The sequence below is a fragment of the Accipiter gentilis genome, chromosome 22, assembly GCF_929443795.1.
Source record: "Accipiter gentilis chromosome 22, bAccGen1.1, whole genome shotgun sequence".
Taxonomy (NCBI): domain Eukaryota; kingdom Metazoa; phylum Chordata; class Aves; order Accipitriformes; family Accipitridae; genus Astur; species Astur gentilis.
The window spans coordinates 22,184,547-22,208,841 of NC_064901.1; the positions used below are offsets into that span (position 1 = coordinate 22,184,547).

General features: G+C 34.7%; 1 protein-coding gene across 3 annotated transcripts in view; it reads left to right on the forward strand.

The window, feature by feature from the left end:
* The window catches only part of FUT8 (fucosyltransferase 8), a 111,611-nt gene that overhangs the window by 64,734 nt on the left and 22,582 nt on the right, over window positions 1-24,295 (forward strand). For all 3 annotated transcript variants that reach the window (XM_049825658.1, XM_049825659.1, XM_049825660.1), the window contains one exon: window positions 7,482-7,719. In XM_049825658.1, the coding sequence (XP_049681615.1) occupies window positions 7,482-7,719 (238 nt within the window). The remainder of the gene's footprint in view (window positions 1-7,481; window positions 7,720-24,295) is intronic.

The window sequence follows — 24,295 nt, forward strand, 5'->3', positions numbered from 1 at the left end:
TTCAACTCCTTCTTGAGAACTGTTACTCATTCTTTCATTTTCGATGTCAGTGTTTGGCAATGGTATACTGTAACTACTTTTCATGGTGATAAATATGGCCTTTTTCTACCTTTTTCTCTTCTTTCACTGTATCCATTTGTTGTCTTATCTAAGTATGTGTATGTCTCTGGAGAGTGATTATCTTCCTATTCTATGTTTTACAGTGTTCATGGCCTTAGTTCAAGACTAGGACCTCCAAGTATGTACAATGAGTAACAAAAGTAAAAGGAGTTTAGGAGAACGGAAGGTCAAAATTGAAGCATTAAATAAATGCTTACATTGTTTTCTAGTGAATTTGAAATTAATTTACTTACGAAGCAAAGAGCTGGGGGACCAGTTAGCTCCTCCTAAAATTTATTTATATGTGTATAATCTATGATAAAGGGCTTTTCTTTCTATAGAGGTAATTTATTCTCATTTAAAAATAAATGTAGAAACAATATTAAGAATGAAACCAGTACCAAGTCACAATACATACAGAATCCAAATATTTCATATTAGTAGCACAACTGGTTAAAGCCTTTCAGAAAGTGTATTATATCCTCAGGCACTCCAAGAAAGGTAACTATCTTTATCCTCATTATCTTGAGAAGGAAGCCTAGTGATGAGCATGAGCAGGTGATTTACAGAAAGTTACGGCATTAGGTTCAGAATTAGAATTAGGTCTAACATCCTTGACTCAATTTCCATCATACAGGCCATTTTTGTTTCTGTTTTATTTGTAAATTTGTTAAAAAGGACTCCATAATAAAAATTTCTGTCATGGGAAGAACTGAACGTTTTTTCATGTTTATGCATTTAAAATACAAAATTAATAATTATGGGTTCATCCCATAACACTGAGACACGTAAGAAAATCAGTATTCTCCCCCCCCTTTTTTTTTTAATAAGTTTTAGTATTTTCTGTATTACAGAGGAAATGACACTGGTTTTTGTTTTATTAAGTAATCTCTGGTAGATGATAGAAATTAGAAACATAGAAATGTATTACTGCTGCACAACAAATGCTATGACTTTCACATGGAAGGATCTAGAAACTATACAGAAGGGACATGTTTCCTTAGTAATTGTCTTTGAGGTTTAAATTGAAGAATGGTGATATGCATTTTCCAAAAAGCTTTGAGAAATGTTGATATTTTTAGCATTATAACTGTGCAGGTCATAAAAAATAGCACTAAATTATTGGGTTTAGCAAATACACAGCAACACATTAAAAATTATTTGGGTATTTTATGAACAAATAATGTTATTGTGTTTATTCTATATGTCTTTTAGCTTAGTTGAAACATTTGAGCTGTATTGGATGCTCAGTTTTGTTGTAATAAAATGTGAAAAAGAAATATGTGACGAGTCCTTTCTCACTGAGCTATTATTTCTTTCATATGCTTACTATGTTTCTTTTTATTAATCTCTTTTCAGGCTAAGCATACCTAAAATTTTCAAACATTCTTCATGTGTGAGAATTTATAATACCTGTAATTTTTTCTTCCTGATGTCTTCCCTTAACACTAATTCTTCACCAGGCTATTAGAAGTGAGCATCCACTAGTTGACAAATGACAATAGGCTATTAATTTATAGAATAGCACCAAAATATGTTTTTCTTATCTTGCATTTTATGCAGTCTAAGGTATTACTTAGCTAATAATAGGTCTCCCTTGCGTTCATGTGACTATGGAGCTAATGAAAATGATGCCCAAGATTTTTAATTCAGCTGAATTTTGAAACTGAAATATTTTTTCTTCCACTATACTTACTTTAAATTTAGTTATCAATACAAAATTTCACTTGTCATGAGTCCTGCTTATGTTGGTTAGTTTCTTCTGGAATTCATGACAATCTTCTCTAGACTTGACTGAGTTAAAATTCCTTAGACATTTAATTTAACGGCTTTGCCTTTTACCAGTTCTTCCATGTTTCATGCGTGACAGTACTAGTCCTGCTAAGATAACTTTAACTAAGTTGAGAGGCCATTTCTCTGTATATCTGCCATTTCTCACTCCTTTTTATAATCTGGTTTTGATCTTTGACCGTACTTTGTCCCTTATTCCATGACTACTTTGTTTCTTTGAAGGTGGTTTGCCAGAGGACAAAAACCCAAATCCCAAACTAAAATAACAAACCCAAAAAACAAACCCAGAAAAATTATACTGTAGCAGGAAACTGTGGATAGGATGGTTTAGTGCCTACATATGTTTATGGATGATCATTTGCCTCCAAGTGTATACTATTAACTATCATTCATATAAAAGATTCAAACCCCAAGTCATGGTAATTCTCAATGTGTGGAAAATTACCCAAAGTTGGGGTGGAAACCTACCCAACTCTTCAATGACAGAAAATATTCTTTCTTATGAGTAGTTACAGTCTTTGAGATGGGTCATTCACATATACAATTACTACCATTTCTCTTTTTCTTTTTATTCTCATTCTTCTGTCTGAAAAAATCACAGTGATCCAATCTCTTGTCTACATGCCTATAAGCCAGACATAGCTTTTGGAGACCTTCTAAAGATAAAACATCTCCTGTCTTGAATGATTGTTGCAAGTAATCATCCCAAACTGGAGTATGTCTGTGACCACATGTTTGGAAGTCAAGTTGACTTATTTTCTAGTGTGGGTTTCAGGAGTTTCAAGAGTACAGGGCTGACTGTGACTATGCAGTGTAAAGCAGTCCATGGTCTGAAATTATACATATGCATCTCTATTCATAATATAACTGTATTAAAAAATAAAATAGAAAATTCAACAACCCTTGCCATTCAACTCCATGCCAAAAAGAACTATGTGGAATATATTTGTAATTTTTTTTTTTTTTTTTTTAAAGAATAAAAGTACCGTATAGTTTTCTTTCAGGTACATGTTGAACAGTGACAGCTGCATTATTTTTGGGACATCTCCGTGGGAAATCTTCTAGCTGAATGATTGTGAATAGTGATGACTGCTACTTCATTTGGATGGCATTACCATAAACTTGATTTAATGAGGCTACGTTTACCTAGTTCCCTGTAGTTAGAGTAATGATTAAAAAGCTAGGAGCTTACATTTAAGGAGAAGACCTTATTTTCAGGGATGTTAGTTATCAAAAAATTGAAGAGAATGTGCAAGAGAAGTCAGCCAAGGCTTCCTATAGTACTGTATATTCTGGAAGTGGTAGAGTGAGTAAAGGATTATGAAGGCAGCAGTTTGTTTTCTTCCCCTTTCCTTTTGTGCTTATTTTTGTTCTATTTATTTTAGGAAGTTTGTGATTCAGCATGCGGTTTCCCAATAGCAGAATATTTTTGCCTCCAATTTTTTAAAAAATCAAAACATTTTGTTCAACTTTGAAGGTTAAAAATATAAGTGAGAAAAGTTACTAAGTATTCAACATCATCATCAATTATAATAGTCCTAGTTTACCATGTTCATACTATTTAGTTAGAGTTGTACATGCATGTAAAGAAAAGAAACTTGCTTGCAAGGCTTTATTCTGAGGTTTCTGGATTTCCCAGTATTTTTTTGTGATTTAATGTGTCATTTAAATTTTTCTCTCTTAGAGTGTGTTAAATCCTCTCCTCTTTCCTTCCCATTGAAATGCATGATAGATATTTTTAATAAAAATACACATGCTAAAATGACAACAACAACAAAAAAGGCTCTGGTCACTCTGCATATGCCCTTCACAAATGTAAGTCTTGAAAAGTGTAAATTTGTATCCTCTGATAATTCAAATCTAAGGTATAATATCTTTTCCCAGTTAATCCACTTCACTCATGAGAAACAAACTGTAGTGCATTGTGGCAGTTGTAGTGTGCTGTTGGTGTTGATAAAATCAAACTAATTTGAAACAAAGTAGCTACCCAAGACAGTTATTCAAAAGAAGCCATTCAAGGATATTCCTTCAAACAGGCAAACCAATGAATGTTAATTAAATCCAAGATTAAACACTACTTTTTCTCTCATTACTAATGCACTTTTGTAGATCTACAATGTAATAGGTGACTTCCCAGCTCCATTAGTAAGGGAGATGTCAGCCAGACTTCTGTAACTGCTACGCTCGTATGGCCTGCGTAGCTCATTACAAAGGTTGTCATGTAGTGCAGAAGAATTAGGGAGATACATTTCCTGCAGAGAAAACCTGGATATACTACCTTCCTTGTAACCTAGGCAGGAGAGGTCATTTGCAGCCTAAAGGACTGTAAAACTTCTTAAGGGAAGAAGGAGCTGGAATCTGCCAGTGCTGACAAGTAGAAAGTGCTGGCATATTGCCTTTAGTAGAGAGTTTAACTGTATCATTTTAGCGGAAACCCTGAATTTTGTGAGAGCTGCAGTGTATGCCCGTATTATTGGTGATGAAAGACCATCAAATCCATTTTGCCAGTTATAAAAATCCAATTTTATTTTAGGTGACATGTAATGTTCTCTTCTACAGAAATACATAATTTTAACCATGTTACAGTTCTGAAAATTTGTTACTATTTTCAGTTGCAGTGTTCATAGAAGTAATTAGGAGACAAATAAAAGGTGTAACCTCTGGCGTGGCTTGACAATCTAACCTACGTATTGAAGTATGCTTTGTGTGCTTGGTTTGGGTTTTTTTGTTTGGGTTTTTGTGTGGGTTTTTTTGTTTGTTTGTTTGTTTGTTTGTTTAATGCAGTTGTATGGCTGTTACATTATGGGGCCCCTGACAATCCTGAAGGTCCCTTCCATCCCTCTCTTGATTATGTAGCAACTCAATTGGATATAAGTCTGTGATGAGCAGTGTATTTAGGGATGAGAACAGAGTGCACTCCTCCTTCAAATCAGAGATTTATAATCCTTTTCTGCGACTTTATGCCAGGAGGAAAAATCTCCTGTCAGTCTTCACTGGATTTGAAACTGACTGTTGTTATCCTTTATCAACTCAGCACCTTTCTGGGTTGCTTTGGTTGGCAGTTTTGGCTTATGAACACTCAAGCTATTCTGATGCATGCAATGTGATTGTAATTTTTCTTCCTTCTTGATGGTTATTAATTCCACTTTTTTCAGGAAATCCCAGTTGAAACGGAAATATATCTAAGTATCTCTACTCTTTTCTTTTTTTTTTTAAATTCTCAATAAATAATTTAAGCTTAAATACTGCCTTGTCATAAAATTTGAGTGTAGCAATTTGACAAAAACACACTTATAAAGAAATTAGCCTAACTAGCTTGCTGTTTAAGTCACAAACTAATATTAATATATATACTTTCTAGTTAAGTCTCCAAGTAATGTTAAAACCCAAGTAAGCTCATTATATTAACATTGGTAAGCAGTCACGGTAGCAAATTATGTTTCTTTATGTGATTCCTACTTGATTTCCGTAATATTGTTAATAAGCTATTCTATGAAACTTGCATTTGCCTGCAAGAAAGTTAGAAGGGCACTAAAGTCTTAATAGCATGCTTTATGGCCCTGTTGACATTGCTAATATATCTATTGTTCCTTTTTGTGTGCTTTCTTTAAAATCAAGATTTTTTAAATGTCTCCACAGAAGTATATTGCAAAATAATTGATTCATTTTAAAAACGAATAAAACTCTGTCTAAGCAACTGATATCTTGTGACAAGTTGTATGTCCTACTTTTTGATAAATACATTCTGCTAATGGTTTACTTTTGGCCATAATAGTTCTTTTTACAATCTTGTTATAGTATGTTACACAATGGTATTAAAACTCTTCTCCAATAGTCTGTAAAAAGTATGAATTATTATTATTAACTAGCAGTTAAAACATCTACACACATCTTTCAAAAATAGAAGTAAAACAGATAAGGAAACACAAAATACAAATTTTCCACTTCTACAACTGAACACTTATGTCTGCTTCTGACAATTCTCTAAATAACAGAAAGAAGGTTTTATATTTTTTTCTATTAGCCCAATATTCCAGTTTAAAAAAGCACAACACAGTAATATACACTATTGTCTTTAGTTTTTGAGCTTAAGTCTTTTCTACACAGTAACAGTTAATAGCAGAAAATGATTCTACTTACACCTGCTATCATTGCACTTTGTTGCGTGGTGTAATTATGTCTGTAGATTCAGGGAGGAGATATTTTTTTCATGGAATTCCTTCTCTGTCGACTTGCACACAATACTCGAAAAACCCTCTTGCTCTCCTAAAAGACTGTGGGAAGTAGGTTTGTTATAGTCTCAAAGATACCTGTTAGATTTAGTTTCAAGTTATCCATTAGCTTTGTGCTAGCAAGAGTACTGGTCTGAGGAACAAAAATTAGGAATGGAAATATTATTTCATTTATTGTTTTTTCATAGCTAGTTAGGCTTTGAATCAGATGTTTTTTCCTTAAAATGAAAAAAATCAAATGCTGAAGTAACACATGTTGTGGGGTTTGTTGTGTTTTCTTCGTCTCCCACCCCCCCCGCCCCGCCCCGATCTGAAACATTCTCCCCTCCTTTACACAACTGAATGCACAAATTAAATTTTTTATTAACTATTTTAGGACTCAGAATATTCAGATTATCTTTGGAGATCAATTGATGCAGAGATCCCAGTTCTCCAGATGGTGATTGTTGGTTTTTGGGAAGACCTGATTTGTTGCAAGTTTACAGAAAAATTTATTTAAAGTTTTGCTGTGAAAGGAACAGAATTTATATTGACACTCAAATATCAGTATTCTTTCAGCTTAACTGAAAGCTAACTTTTCATCCTAGGGATTATAAAAAAACCTTCTTGGAATGCAGAAGTATGTCTAGGGTCATGCAAGTATGAATGTGTACAGCAAAGTACTGTATTTTACAGAAAAAAAACTTCTGTAGATTATGTTGTTGTGTTGTCCACTTAACTAAAAATATTTATTAGTTTGTACTTGTAAACGTAGCACATCATGTAGACATTTGCCTCCTTTGTTGTTGTTTCTCAGATTGTGTAAGTGTAGTATGTTATTTTATTGAGAGTGCATGCAGATTAAAATACTGTCTTTTATCAGTCTGGTTAGGTATATGTTCTATATTCTGTATTTGGTCAGTTAGTCTGGGAAGCAGTCCATTAATAAGCATTTGTTTTATCCTGTATCTGTAGACAGGTGGAAATTTTCTTTCCGTGGATGACATGCATGCTCGTTGAAAGAGAACTAAAAAACTTGGAAAAAGCATTCCAACACTGAGAATCACGTTGATGGAATGTGAACTCTGAGTCCAAATGTTAGCTTATTCTGACAGATTTACAAATGAGAAAGTAATGTAAAATCTTGAAAGTATTCTATCTTATATTAGGATAGTGAAGTATGTTCTATAACTGTTCATGTTCACCGTGAAGAATTCACATAAAATTTTCATGGAGCTGAAGCTTACTCATCCATTTTAATATGGGATGTATTATAGCAGGATGGCTTGTGTGATTTATGACAGTTGTCAGTTTTTCAGAAAGAAGTATGCCTTTGTGTATATCTTCTCTTCAGTTTCACTTTTTCATCCATACTTACAGAATCCGAAGGATTGCAGCAAAGCTAAGAAACTTGTGTGTAATATCAACAAAGGCTGTGGCTATGGCTGTCAACTTCATCATGTAGTCTACTGCTTCATGATCGCTTATGGCACTCAGCGAACACTCATTTTAGAGTCTCAGAATTGGCGCTATGCTACTGGTGGCTGGGAGACTGTATTTAGGCCTGTAAGCGAGACATGTACTGACAGATCAGGTACCACTACTGGACACTGGTCAGGTAAGACTTAACTCAAATAATTTTGCCTTGGGTTTTTTTGCATCTTCATTCACATGGAACTTTTTTGATACCTCTTTCTTTAATGTTATGTGGGGTGTAATAACTATGACTGCAATTATATATGTAAGCATCTTTTAAGTCTTATTTTTGTGTTGTATTGAAAAAAATATTACCCTTATTAAGGTATCTCTGCTTTGGCATTTTTTGTATTTCAGATTTAAATTGTTATCCTTCAGCAGTCTGCCACTGTGTTATGTGCCAGATCCGAATCCAATTTTTATGGGAAGAGAGTATTAAATAGAGGCTGTTGTTGGTAAACTTTAAAACAGTAAAGCATGTTTCAAATATAAAGCAAAAGAAATATGGAGAAAATGGTATCCAATAGTCATTCACACACCAACAAAATAATGAAATAATTGAAGTAATTTTTAATGTAAACTGAACTGATATGAAATTCAGGCTGTAAAACCAGTGGCAATGTTAAATACCTTTTTATTTGTAGATTATTATGTTGATCCATTCTTATACTAGGCTGAACAATTTTGCTAGAATAACTAGATGGGCATGCATGTTTGGAGGATCAGATAGCTTTGTCTCAAAGTAAACAGCATTCATTTTAATGGGATTCTCACAGTCAGCATCTTGAATATATTAACATCTGCATTGTTTTATAGTTTTTTCTATATATTTAGAACATTTTTCAGGTATTTGTCAAAATTGAGTAGGTGTACAGCACAACTGGAGGTTGCTGGCAATATGCTAACTTTTTAGTCTCAATTTATGATAAATACCAGGAAGAATTTTTTAAAATTAAATTTCTCCACAAGTAACTTTTATGTGAACAATTGTCAGCTTTTTAAAACATCAATATTATTGACTTCTTTTGTTAGGCATACTTTTTTTTTTTTCTATGTATCTGGTATTACAGTGGGAGTTTATAAATGTTACAATAAATGTAGGGAAGACAAAATTGATCAAAAAGAATAAAACTGACTGTTCTTACCTAAGATTAGGTAAATTTAGTGAGATGTCTTCATTGGTAAAAGGAGATTCTTGGAAAAAACATAATTAAAAAATCGGGTTAGAGAGAGGTGGAATGTTAATTTTAATAATATTTTGTATTATTGACAATTACAGTCCACATAATTATTGGTAACAATAGGTAGAGAATGCACTAAGCTATGGACAAAAACAGTTTAGAGTAGGAAATGATAAGGGAGATATTGTGCCACTTTTCAGAATATTGCTGTTTTGTTTATAAGCACTGATGCAAATTTTGATTGTTAGCATGTGGCACATTAATCTTATCCTAGAAAGGGATTTTGGCTCAGTGTCTCTCTACTTAAGGACAGATACAAAGGACTGATACTTTTTATTATTTATGTTAGTTGTGCCTACAGACTTACGAAGTTCCTTCCAGTATGTTCTGAAGGATTTGTTTGGCAGCAAGAGTTGTGAGTTGGATTTCATTGGGACATTTAAGAAATTTGTGGGGATTTTCAATAGGTGATTGTGTAGACTACACTCATCAGTAAGAGACAGTGCACTGATGAGATGTTATTTTAGCATACAGTTTTCTCATTAGAACTGCAGGAGCTACAGCATGACCAGTACTATCCCAGTGCCGTAGAGACAAATACAGTTTGTTTGGATAGCAAGCAGAGCTTTTCAATTCTGGCTTGACAGATACTGGTTTCCGTCCCACCGTCTTCATCTTCCTCTTCTGTTGGCTACCCTCATACACAGATTTTGAATGGTGTGTAAAGTTAGATGCAGGGAAGAATGGCCAAATCTCCAAGTCATCAGAGATGTACCCTCTCCCGTAGAGTCACAAGGGATATCCCCCTCCTTAATTTCTGACAGGTACAGGGTTACACTATATTTCGGAAGAACTCTGAACTAGTCACTGGGCTTGGAAGTTAACATCAATGCTGAGAGAAAAAGAAAAATGTAATGTTTATTCCTTCACTTCATCTGTCTTTCTATCTTTGAATTGATGCAACATATGGGCAGTCCCATAGCTACTTCCAGGCAGGGAAAAATTGTGTGTTCTGACAAGTGTCTCAGGTTTCACTTGTCATTCCATAGTGATTGTGCTTCTCATAGTTTCTTAAATTATTTAAGTCCTCAAGCCTATTATAGGCAGAACTGATACCTTTCAAGGATTTCTAGTTACATATAGTGGAAGTGTCCGTATCTTCAACAATTGTACTACTTGGAATTATTGCTTTATAGTTATTTTACTTCCTACTGAAAATTCTTGGGAGTTGTGTTGTATGCTAGGGTTTGTTGTTTTTTTGAGCGTGGTGTGTTGTTTTGTTTGTTTCATTTATGTTCTTTTTTTTTTCCAGAGAATCAGTAACATTTCTTATTCATGTTGGATCCAATAGTACTTGAAGATCTTTGTTATCTGGCTGATTAGCAGTTTAGTGAGGAAGTGTGCCCTGGAGGATATGTAAAGGAAGGAGAATTGCCTATGCAGTGGACAATTCAGCCCAGGGCCTATTTGAGTCCAGTCATAACAAGAGTTAAACTTCGCAGAAATTTCCTTGATCCAACACATTGTATATGTGTAAGTGTCAACCAGATGTCATAGTTTCCACTGTTGTCTCTGTGGAAGAGGTTTTACAAATATTTTTCTACTTCAAAATATTCCTCCAGTTAACTGTTTGTAGCTTCTTAGAAGGTTCAGATACAATAACCTTGCTGAACTCAGTGGAAGGCGGGGCAGGGTAGGGTAAAATGTTACAGGAAACTGTAGTTTAGGATAAAATGCAGAAACAGTACTTGCCTTTCCAAAGCAAGCACACATCTCTAGTTCAGTAAGCTAGTCTTTTGTCTTCTGTAGACAGTAAAGAACATTTCAAAGTCCTTATTTTAGATACCACACCAAGAACAATGCTGATTAAAAGCCAAACCTTTTCATCATGAGTATAGCCAAACAAGTTCCCTAGAGTGGGTGTACAGTCTCCGTCTCTGGAGGCTTTCAAGACCTGTCTGGCTGAAGCCCTGAGCAACCTGTTCTGATCTCACAGCTGAGCCTGCTTTGAGCAGAAGTTTGGGATAGATGTCCTTCTGACCTATAAATTGTGTGATCTGGACAAACTTAGTAAATGAGTTCAGCTGTGGGAAGTGTTGATTATGACTAATAATAACCTGGTCTTTTATCCTAACGAGCTGACACTGTCCAGAACCAGCTGCTTTAGAAGAGGGTGAAAGTACAAAAACAGCAGGCAAGTAAGGGGTAAGCTGTGTCAAAGAGAAATTCCTGCAAAGGGTCAGTTCCTCCTATTTTGGTTACGTATATGAATCCTCATACATGCAGATGAATCTTGCATCTTTTTCCATGTGGTTGATGGTCAGAATGTATCAAAATATTCAGTCTTCTCAATAGGATGCTGCATACCCAATGCATATGGAATCTTAAAGAATTTAGCTATTAAAGTCTTAAAGATCTCAAAATAATTTTTTCAGATTTACAAAATCCAATTTACAGATAGGTGTGTAAACATACTTGTGTGTTTACGCATTGAAACAGCATTTGGACATTGAAATAACATCTGTTCTTCAAAGCTTCAAGATATTACAAAACTTTTCTTCGAAAATTCTAGCAGTTTTTCTTAACGAGAGTTTTTTTCCAAAAATTAATACTTAGAAATGGTTGAAAGTTTTCTAAAAATAAGTAGAAATGGAAAACTGACACTGAAAACTTAAGCTGAAGTTTTATTCATGTTTGGCAAAGTTAGCAACTGAAACTGCCATCTGGGCATGGTTCTGGGCAGACTGCTCTATGTGACCCCAGAATTTATTTGCAGGCAGTTTTGTGAACGTTGCATTTAGCATAATAGGCTGTAAACCAGTGTTCTGGAGTACTTGTGCACACATGGCTTAAACAGACTATTTTCATGAAAATCTGTTAAAATAGATCATGATTTCCTGCAATATGGGCTTTTGCTGAGGAAAGTACAAATAATGTTTCCTTTTAGGTCCCTACGGGTGGGGGGTTTTGGTGGGGTTTTTTTTGTTTGTTTGTTTTTTAATTAGTTTCTGGATCAGGATGAATAGTGTGAAGGCTGAACACGTGAAATATCTTGGTGTGATCAAATTTTTTTAAAATTAATGAATGCCACTAATTTGAGTTTTGATGTCCTAGAGATAGAAGACATTCAGCTATGAAAGACTATCTTTCTATGGTTAGCCTAATGGCTAGCCACACACAGTATAAACTGTGTTAAATTCTAATCTTCTGCAATGGCATGATTACTGAGGAAGAATGATACTGACAATCAATCTCTTTTATTAGCTTCAATGTGGCTTCAGTAGGAATCTTCACTGGATACTTAATTGCCAATAAATTTGAAAGACATTCTATATTGCTGAAGATTTCTATATGGTTTTTTATGTCTTTCTGAATTTATATAGATTTTGTCTTTTTATTTATTTATTTACTTTTTTTTATTTTTTTTTTTTATTCCCTGTACCTTTACAGGGACAAATAAGTCTGGAATTCTTAACTGTAATTAAAAATAGTTTGTCTGCAAAACTACACCTTTAATTTAATTTTTTCTTACAACTTCTGAAATCAGAATGGGATTTTCTAGATTTTCAGAATAAATGTATAAAAATGCATTGGCATTAATAGATTTCCTTTCATAAACAAAATGTTTCTCCTATGTAGTGTATTTACTGTGCTGCATATATGGGGTTTTAATAAAATTTGTTTTTTTAATTCTGTACGAAGAATATTCATACAGGTGAATATTTATAACAGGATACTAGTGTAAATTACAGAAATAGGCCAAAACGTCAGAAAATCATATCATCTTAATGAATTACTTTAATGTAATTAGCCAACCTGCATAGATAATAATCTAGTAAATTGTGCTTCATGACACAATTGTTTAAATCTGTACATTTATCTTTCTTATTTTTAATTAAATTGCCTTTGCTTGACACTTTTATTTTAGTTGTATTAGCAACATAAAGTTGTGAGGTTTCTGAAGTCTATTTTCAGCAAAACAATTTAGATAGTAATCTCTCCTACAAAGAGTTAAGAGGCTTATGTGAGCTGAGAATATACATTTTTTAAAAATATTATTGGTCCAATCCTTTCCTAACTAGGCATAAAAGCTAAGCTTGTCTGTTTCGTAAGAAACTAGCATGTTTTTCAAATTTGGGAAGTAGGGTGAATTTTAGTAAGCAAGCTGACATCAGTTTGATAGCAAAAGATGAGTAAGGCATGTTCTCATCTGTGTGGAGAATTAGGGGTCATCTCATCCCTTGTCATCTCTGGCAGGAATTGTTCTTTGCATTTGACATGGTATTCCTGCAAGTCAAGTTCAGTTTTTCTAGATTAAGTATGTTAAAAAATAGAATTCTATCACAGGTTTTTGCAAATACAGCAGTTAGTTTACACTGTGGCAGAATTTTTCCTTTTCCTTTGTTTCACTGACTTTCATACTGTCATTCTGGAGGAAAAAAAAAAAAAAAAAAAAAGAGATGGTTGTGTGCATGTTCTTTTTAATTTTAAAATTATACCTTGCCTGCATATCTAATTTACTTGTAGTTCACTTTTCCTTGATATCTATAGCCAAACTATTTATGAATAATTTTAGGTAGGAATTGTTATAAGAAGCAGGTATGACTTCTTAGTAATAAGAGCCAAAATATAGAGAACTTTTGAAGGTGTATTTATTATTAAATTTTTTGATCAATTTTCTTTAAAATAGTTAGTTATATTGAGCATGAATATTTTTAATTGCCAGGTCATAATGTTCTGTTATCATTGCAACATGCTAAAACAGGGGAGGCCTCTTTTTATCTTTTTTTTTTTTTTTTTTTTTTACTTGCTGATTTATGACATCCTGGTGGCACTCCCCAATGATACATTGAAGGAGGGCTATAAAATAACTAGACACAGAAATGGAACCATACAATAAATGGGAAAAGAAAACACATTAAGTGAAAGGACAGATTAATATATGGTTAGAAGTCCTATCTGTGTTACATGATGGGGAATGAAGGGATGTGGAGGTGAAGAAGCTCTCTACATGTTTTAAGTAACAGGGAGTGTGTGCTCCTTCCCATAAGGCCTGCAAACTAGTAAGATGAAAAATAACTTGAAAAAGGAAACCTGAAACAAAGTTTCCTGCAGTTACCTTTGAATATTGACTTTGCTGCCTCTAGCCATGGTTTGATGAATGAATGCTTTTAAGGCAGGGGTATCCATAGGGGAAAAAATGGCAGAGCTCTTCATTTGGTGTTAGTGCCAGCTTTTAAGTATTCATTAAACTATCATCTTAAAATATGAATTAACTAATATGTTTATATGTATAATTCAAGAAAGAGGATACTGTGGGTACACAAAATTAAATTTTAATTTATTAAAGCAAATCAGGCAACAGTAATCAAAAGGACTAAATGAAAATTGCAAACTCAAAGCATAAAAAGTTCTGCAGAATTAATTGCAATAAATAAAAAAGTTTCATTCCATGAACTGGATCTTCCTTGATAGTAGTTTTTCTTTTAAACTAAATCAGATGAATATTTAGTGTTAGCCTAAAAAACCTTTAACTTGCATACAACTGTATGAATTATGTTTTGCTCCCATATCTCACTCTTCTTTACAAAATCTGGAAAAACTGGATCCATTTCTATTTCTAATTCTTATATCTTTTTTATCCATTGACTTTCCTTATTTACATTTTAATTCAAGCAAATTTATGTTACTGTGAAGCGTACTGGGGAACGTTGATTTGAGACAACAGAGCAGAAAAGCAATCTGTCTTGTATTTTCCCTTTGTTTCAGTTGTGTTACTCTTGAAATCAAGCTACTGATGTTGTGTAGATTTTTTGTTGTGAAGGTGCTTTGTAAGATGTATATGAACACATCTGTGTACGTCAACATGAAAAAATATTTAGAAGGTGGTAACTCTTAGAATCCTAATGAGGTAGGTCTGAGTTTTCAGAGCAATGCAGTAGCCTAAGAGCAAAGTGTGATCCTTACTTATGTCTAAGTGGAGGATTATTGAATAGTACCAAGAAGTTATTTTCGCCTTCCAGAGCGATGGCTAGGCTGTAGCACACTGTCTAGTTTTGTTTTCTGGCCTTCAGAACGGATATTGATAAATATGAAGGATTCTCAGAAAGAACTACACTGAATCAAGGCCAGAAAAATCTGCTTTACAGTAAAAGATTAAATAACATCATTCAATTTAAAAATGAAGCAAGCTTAAAAAGCTGGTCCTGCCATGTTTTATAGGCATTTCTCTAGGAGAAAAAATTTTACTTTTAGGTAAAAGCATGTGGCTGGACAATTCAGATTGGAAATAAGGTCTGTTTTTTGCAGAAAGATTGGCTGACTACTGTAACAATCTATTCAGGGGATATGGTAGAGTCTCCATCAGTAAGTCTTCATTTCATCAAGATTATATGTGTTCTTGAAAATCGTGGAGTATCTCCCTTTCAACGTGTGGCATAGAAGGTTATTGTGATTTCAGTGACCCAGCTGAAGCTGCAATCTGGTATACAATAAACAGGCTAAAATGAGGAAGACTGAATAGAGCCATCAGCAACTGAGTAGCTATGCCTTGGATAAGCATAAGTAGAGTCATTTGTTTTAAACAGTCCTTTACCTGCTGTTGCTGAAGAGGTTGGAACATCAGAAAAACAAAAGAAGTTGACACATTTTTTAAAATGTGGATTCTACTTTTTTGAGCGAGGTGATTCAATCCATGAAAAGTTGTCGAGGCGGAAGTCACAGACTTCTTAGCTGCACAAGTCTCTGCTGTGACCCTATTCGCCCCAGATACACGGGCTGGAACAGCGACTGGAATTTGAGGCTGCTGAAAAAGCAGTGCTGTCGAGGAAGGCATCTTCTCCGGACCCTCCGGTCCTAATGCCGCAAAAGCAGAGGCCACAGCCGAGTGTTCTGCTTTCATGCTTTTTAAAGTCTCTATAGTTAACCTCCACATCGTGGAGAGTCTGCTTGCCTCTTTTGAACCCAAACTTACATTTTGCCGTAATTCTTGCCCTATCTTTTCCCAAGTAGGGATGGTGAAAGCTTCTCCAAATGTAGGGAGTAAGCCTTTTTCTTTCGCCCAAAGTAACAGGGCTTTCAGGGCAGACGAGTCATAACTTAATCCTCTCGCTGAGAGCATATGCTGGAGGAGCTTAACCACTGCTGCCTTTTCCTGGGACATAGTGGACCCCATCTCCTCCCCGGCCGCTCGCCTGATCAGGGCGAGATTCTACAACATTAGCGTTTTTCCCGAGTGCCGGGGCAGCACTCACCTCCGGCTGGCTTCCGCACCCTCTCTCCGTCGGCTCCTGTTGTAGAATTCAACACCGATCTGAGGGTCCCTGTTTGGGCACCACTTGTCGACGCGGAAGTCACGGACACTGCACACAATCAATATGATTAAGCAGATGCCAATTTATTGCCCAAATAGCTTGGTTTATATAAGTATTTTAGTTCCTGCTCATGTGTAAGCCATCTGTTGATTGGTTAACATGTGCTGTCCACGCGCCTAAAACAATAATTTGATTGGATAAGGCCTTCTGATCACGCGAACGGTTCCCCCCGCCTGTAACCTGTCTTGTGTTCTGCTTTTAGTCACGTAGGCCCAACTTTGTTCAGCCTTTTGTGCATATTTCATCAAAACTTATAGCAACAGTTAGCCTTGCTCTACTTTTTGTGCTCGCTTCATCGAATTTGTAGCAACAGCTAATCTTTGCCACGTCCTTGAGGCCTACTGCTTGCAGAGGCCTCTGGCTCACAAAATAATCAGTTCCATTGTGCCTGGATTGTTCACTATATGTCCATTGTTTTCCAAATATCCCACAAAAAGTAACACAAGGTACAGCTGAAGAGTTAGACGTTGTCTTCGAGCACATGGCAGTCCTTTTTCACTTTCAAATATCACGTCAGTGCTTATCTTTATGAACAAAACTTAGTGGAATAGAAGCAGTAAAATCGTAGAGACAAATGGAAGTAAAATTAATTTAACCAGCTGATCTTACAGTGAAGGAAAACACTTTACATATATAGAGGGATGGGGGTGAAGAGGGGGAGAGATTGATTTGTGTTAATTGAGCCTATTTTACATAATGTCTTTGAGGTCATTGGAAATCTCCTATCAAGAGTTAGAGTTGGTTATAAATTCTGGAAAAAGACCTTTTCTAATGGTTAAAAATTTACTTTAAGGTTAAGGTGCTTTGGAACATTTTGAAATTCTCTTCTGATTAGAAGTCTTTGAGTAAAAAATATTCTGAGTATATAATATTCAGAAATAAAAATGAAACTGGTAGAGGTGAATTCAAAATCACACAGGGGGTAATGAGGCAAAGATTTCAGTACATTCCAAAAGCAATTACATTATTTCCTTGTAGGAATTATATGTCATGAGACATAAGTAAAACAAACAGATTTTTAAAAATTTTTTGATTGACATATGCTGATATTATCACCAGCAGACCAGCTAAAAGTACTGTATGTCTTTATCATTTTTGCAACTTCTTAAGTTAAGAATTAGGCATACAACATCATTGCAAGACAGTATTTAGTGTTACTTTTTATGAAATTTACATCCTTTATAAAATATAAGTCGATGCTTTCTGAATCTCAGAGGAACTGAACAGCATGCTTTGCTGTAGCTTTACAAGTAATTTAAAAGACCATTTGTGGATCCTGTTTTGAACCATGGGTGGAGAAGATTGTATTTTTTTCCCCACTGTGAACCAATTCTCATTAATTTTTATTCACATAGAAAATAGTTTCTGGAAAGGTAAGTTCTTCTCATATATGTAAAAAAAAAAAGATCTTCAGAATACTGTAAGGAAAGTTGTATTTAGAGGACATCTGGTAACATAATTGAACTCAGTTCCAATATCTATGTGTACTAAAAAAGAAAACTGTTAAATAGATTTGTGGGGTTTTTTTCCTTCGTCCTTCTTCAAAAAGGATTTACTTACATAGATCACCTGCCCATTGTAGCAAAAATGAAGACTTCAGGCTTCCTTTAACCCTAAAATAAGTTAGATTATAGCCCCAAAGTACATTATTTATTTTTAATTATTTTTAAATACTTGCTACAGCTTTTTGTTTGTTAAGAAAATTTGGCTGTCCAAAATCAGGAAAAAAAATATTTAGAGTTCATCTTATGAATATATTGGTTATTGCCATAGCTGCATTTATATAATATAGCTCATTGTCTGAAAAATGGAATATGGTGTTTGTAATTATCGTTTCTGTTACCGAAGATCCTAAAAGCCTTGTTGCAACAGGTGTTTTCCAGGGAGATAGTATTATCGACTGTAAAGTCTTGCGATCAGAATTGGGATCAATAAGATAGGCACAGCAGAATATATTAGTAGGGTGTGTAATTTTATACCTAGTGAAATCCTGTTGTGGTTTAACCCCAGCCAGCAACTAAGCACCACGCAGCCGCTCACTCACTCCCCCCCATCCAGTGGGATGGGGGAGAAAATTGGGAAAAGAAGTAAAACTCGTGGGTTGAGATAAGAATGGTTTAATAGAACAGAAAAGAAGAAACTAATAATGATAATGATAACACTAATAAAATGACAACAGTAGTAATAAAAGGATTGGAATGTACAAATGATGCGCAGGGCAATTGCTCACCACCCGCCAACCAACACCCCGCCAGTCCCTGAGCGGCGATTCCCTGCCCCCACTTCCCAGTTCCTAAACTAGATGGGACGTCCCATGGTATGTAATACACCGTTGGCCAGTTTGGGTCAGGTGCCCTGGCTGTGTCCTGTGTCGACTTCTTGTGCCCCTCCAGCTTTCTCGCTGGCTGGGCGTGAGAAGCTGAAAAATCCTTGACTATAGTCTAAACACTACTTAGTAACAACTGAAAACATCCGTGTTATCAACATTCTTCTCATACTGAACTCAAAACATAGCACTGTACCAGCTACTAGGAAGACACTTAACTCTATCCCAGCTGAAACCAGGACAAATCTGCATGAAGACATTTAACTCTTGGCTTATTTTTAAATATAGTATGCAGCAAAGTTATTCATAGTTACGTCCTGTTCTTTAGTAGCCTGGCATTCATCGCAGATGTAGCAGAGGAATGAAGAAACTTGCAAAAGTAATTTCTATAACTGGTGGGAAGTAGGATGAAGTAGTAAAATATAGAGGCAGATTTTGAAGAACAACAACATTGTTCTCTTCAGAGACCTGAGAATAAAAAAGAAATCCTCAGAAGGACTTTTGGTTTGGAGGGACTAGAGGCAGAAGGAGTAGAAGTGTTACAGTCAGAAAATGCCTGGATGTTGACACAACATTAACTTAAATGCTGTGAGTATCATACAGGTATTAGTTATGTCCTTAACAATTCATAATTGACGGTGTTACTCAACTTGTCCTTTATATGCTGTTATACTATTTGCTGTGTCAACCTTATATATGTTTCCATCTGTTAAGAACATCATGCCATTTAAAAAATGAACAAGACTGAAAACTGGAAAACATATACCAAGGTGCTTCTGGGGTGTAAATTTCTTGCCACTCGTGAGAAGATAATGTTGTAACAATGAAGTCTCGTCCATGTCAGTTTTTTAGATATGAACATAGTAAGAATTTCAAGAATACGATACATCCTTAAAAAAAGAAAACATACAAAGATGGTGTTTATTATTATTATTATTATAGATACTCTCTTTGGTTACTACAACCCGTATTACAGTTACAGCAGTTCTTGTGTTTTGTTTTTTTTTTTTAAGCTCAGTCATCTACATTGCTGCAGTCATTAGCCATTGTCCAGCATTATTTTTTATGTTAAAATTCACTTTGTGCACTGCTTTGTATTTTGTCAGTTTAGGAAAACTCATAAGATTGAGGATAATTTTCCAGCAAATTTTATGGACAGCATTGCTATTAGGATAATTCTGTCCTTAAAACACCATTCCCATTTTCTCCTACTTATGGGATGAAACACTAGAGGATAAGGGAGAAAACATGATTAGAACTGAAACATTCTTTACTCATGATAGCACTCTGCCTGGAAGAATATTGCTGAATTAACAGAATGAACAGAACATTAATGTTATGTAGTGCCCATTTATTAGAGTAAGCTTGATATGTAATGAATATTACCAGTTGTAGTTAGCTAATTATTTGTGGATAGTAATGGCTGTTGAAAGATTTTGGGTTTAGCTATGGGTCTAAAACGTAACTGCTTAGGAAGTCAAGTGTGCTGTTGGAAATTGCATTTTGTTGAAGAAAGCAATTTTTTAATTGTTATTATTTACATCATTAACTTTTTAAAAATTGTCTAAAAACCTTATGTACAATGCAAAACATTCAGATATTACTGCAGGATACACCTTTATTAAAATATTGTATGAATCAGTAATAATTTAATATTCTAAGAAAACCTTTATTACATAGTCTCATATTTCTTGTCATTACATGCCTGTGAATGCCATCTCATCTAACGTGTTAAATTGCAGTTCCTTATGTAAGTGAAGATACTGAATTTTAAGTTCTTGGGTGCAATTCACTATTATAGTTTTGTTACTTTCCATTATTTTATTTTTTTAAACCCACATTCGTGGAGGAGAATATGAGATTACTTTACGTAGAAAGACAGTATAGTATGTCTCATAACACCTCTTGCAACACACCTTAAAGTTTGGTTTTAATAGTCTGCATTCCAACTAACATTTTAGTTTTACTTTTTCCCACTGTAGGACATAAAACCCAGCTACTATTATCTTAAAATAAATCAATACAGTGTATGCTCTAAAGAGATTGTATGCAGATTTTAGTTATTTCACAACCTTGATTTTCTTTTTTTAATACATGCACATACAGTACCTTGTCAATAGTTGACCTGTTCCAGTGGAAATGTGTTAAGACATTTGGCTTGCTTTATTGGTATACTGCTCTTCAACATTTTGTAGCAACAGTGGAAGTTTAGTTAGGCAGGAAGACTAAAGAGAAACCAGATAAGTGAATTTGCTAGGGGAAAAAAAATCTGAAGTGGCTATCTACTTATCTAAGAGAAATAAAAAAGTTATCTTTGCATCTTAGAAAGCAGAATTCAGGTAACTCAAATTTCGCTTGCATGAGGGTAGGGATTTCTCAGTTTAGGACACTACGTATCATTTGTAAGGTTATATGCTGTCTGTGCATCTCACAGACCCCAGAACCAAAGTACTTTCTTCCAGACAGAGGGATGAAACTGAGAAAAAGTGGGGAGAGAAACATAACTGAGACTTTCAGTGATATCATAGAGTTTTCCTGCCTTCAGCTTGCAATTCTGGTCTTGTGGAGGAACGTTTTCTGCTATGGTGATAAGAAAGTGCCAGAAGAAACAGAAGTCTACAAATAGAATGGGAGGCTGAAATTCCTGATTTGAAATGTATGTATAGCCAGAACAGCATATCAGAAACTTATGGGATGTTTCAGTACTCACAGTAATTTATGTGAGAAGAACAGATGTCATGCAGCAGAGGTATAGCCATGTCTGCTTAAAATAATAAATAAATAGCAGTAAATAAAAGGAATCCAAACAGTCCACGACAGTGTTTCGTTTAAAAAAGGGAGCTACATAAAAAATAAGTCAGACTGCTTATAAAAAGGGAATAAATGCTTGCAAGCAGCATGGAGATTACATAAAACATGGACCAAATTCATACCACCTGTCAGAAAAACCATTTTTTTTAAAAAAAGGCAAATAGGATGAAGTTGCTTGATGTTGTTAAAAGGCATTTAAAAAAACCAAACAAAACCCCAAACAAATCTTGTACAAATGAGAAAAATTGGAAAGAATATGATTTCTAGCAAATTACGTATGAAAACATGGTAAGGAAGGGCAAAAAAGCTCTTGAGGAGAAGCTTACTAAAGGTAAAAAAACTGATAATAAATCATTTTTCAAACACATCAGAGTAAGGAAGCCTGCCAGAAAATCTGGAAGGCAAGTAAATGATCAAGGGATGAGAGGAACACTGAAAGAAGACAAGACTGTAGTACGAACTATAAAAATCTTTTATATCTACATTCATTATAGAAGAATTTAGGGAGGCTCCCGTGCTGAAATCTCTCTTCATAGGGGACACTTTGGATGCTCTTTCTCAAACAAGTGTCACTGAAAGCATTTTACAACAAAACATTTTGTTTATAATTGCTTTTGGTTATAATTGCTGTTCTACAGAACAATGGAAGGTGGCTGAAGGAATATGAATTTTTGGAAAGGGTTCCAGCAAATCACAGACTCTGTATTGGACAAATTGACAGAAATAATAATGAAGAATCAATTTAGGGAATACACAGAAAAATATGTTATAGTGGAGAAGAGTGAGAGTTTTATAAAAGGAAATAATGTCTCATAAATTTAGTAGATTTATATGAAAGAGGCAAAAAATGTGTAGGTATGGAAGACTGAGTTCATTTAATACCTTGCACTTCAGAAGGCTTCCCCAGATGTAAACTACCGTGAGATACAAGAGAAGACCCTGATGTATATAAAATTGGGTTAAAAGAAATTTCAGAGGGGAAGGGTAGAAATCAATTATTAATATTCATTAGAGAAGTAAGTTACCAGCAGAGACTGATGCAAATGTTACACTTTAACATATCTGTATATCATCTGGCAAAGAGACAGAATGTGAGATGGCAATATTTTTAATGATAATAAGGTATTTTGGTTAGTGAAGGTGAAAATTCTCTGTGAAGAGTTACAGAAGGCTCTTGCTGTAGTGACTGGGAAATAAAATAGCAGATAAAAGTTTGTGTTGTTAAGGACCAGATAGTGGGGAAGAACAACCCTGAACCTACACATTCAGTGGTGAGATCTGACTATGTATTGCTATTTAGGAAGTGTGGAAGCACATCCAGTGATCAGTATACTGCAGTAACATGTTTGCCTAAAAACTTGTGCTTAAACTTAGTGTGTGATTAACATATTTGCGTTTCAATATTTCAGCTTCAGTATTAAAGAGTGCCTATTTAAATTGTAATACTAAAGGACCTGGGTGGCTCAATTCATGGACAGTGGAAATAAGGTTTTTCCTTTTCAGATTACAAGTTTGTATCTATGGTTCAAAACCATCCTGACTGGGTGTTTGGTTGCATCTCTGAAATAAGTATATGGATTTCTTGAGCCGCTGCTGCTGTTGGCCCCTATTTTGGCAGCTTTTCCAGAAGCAGAAAGGCTTGCGTGAACAAAGCAAGTTGAATTCTGTTGTTCCCTCTCTTCCAAGTTCAGAGTAAAGCCCTGTTGATGATGTGGTGTTTTTGCCAATATTTTGCATGTTTTTGTGTGCAAGTAGAAAACTACATACTTCAGTTTTCTGCATAGCTGTTTTCACAAGAATACCATTTTCTTTCAGAAAAATATATGGAGGAAGTGTATAAATAGCTGTAACTTTTTTACAAAGAATGTTAAGTGTGATCAGTATTAAATTCAAATAGCTACACACTGTCATTCTGCTTATTCCTGAAAGATCTAATGATCTGAAATTAGAATTAGGGGAGATGCAGTAATTTCTTCTAACTAGCTTTATTTCTTTTGTTTTTACATAGAAGAATGTTTGCCTTTGGTCTTTCAGTGGGTTTGGGTTTTTTTTTGGTCGTGTGTGGTGTTTTTTTGTTGTTTGGGGTTTTTTTTCTTCATTTTGTTTTTTGTTTGGTTCTTTTTTTTTTTGGTAGCAATACTTTTAACATCATTTTATAACTTGTGACACAAAGTTCATTTGTGCAATCCAAAATCCGCCATACTAAACTAAATCCATTTGTATTTTAATAAGTTCTTCATAAAACACATCTGTGTGCTCTTTCACACTAAAATCAATCAAGCCCACTATATTGAATGTTGATTCTGATTAAACCATTTATATAGGCTAAGCGTACTATTGGCTCTCATTTAATTGTATGAGGAATTACATTAGATCTATTATTGATAAAGGAATGGTGTTCTTAGAGTTTGTTTTCTATGTCAGTGGCATTTTTTTTAGCAGGATGGGAGATAAATGGGGAATACGTTGCTTTTGAATACAGCCATTGTTAAGTAAATTTTCCAGTGGCAGAAGTAAGAATGTATGTATTTCTTTAATGTTTGATGTATATAATTGCACTATCTATCCGATAATGTTCAAGGAACAAAAATGTGGAGATTTTATACAGTGAGTTCTCCTTATGTCATTGTTAATTTGGATTAAGATTTGATGTCTGTATAAAATGCAATTGACTGTTTGATAGTAGTTCCATGCATGGGCAGGACCATAAGCAGGCTAGCAAACACGTTCTTCAATGAGAATTATTTAATATGTTGAAGTGAATGAAGGTAACCTAGAACAAGGGATTTTTATTCATGAATAAATGTGTCCACTGAAATAATTATTTTCAAAATAGTAGGCACTTATTTCCCTATGTTCTTGATTAGGGAAAGTTGAAGCACTGCTGTTATGTTGTAGACCTGGAAATCTAAGGAGTGCACGTAGGGAGGGGGAGGGGAAAGGACTCTTGGCTAGCATGGCTTTCTCAGTTTCCTAGAAGATTGACATTGCCCCAATACACTAGCAAAACTAGTACTAGTAGGTTAG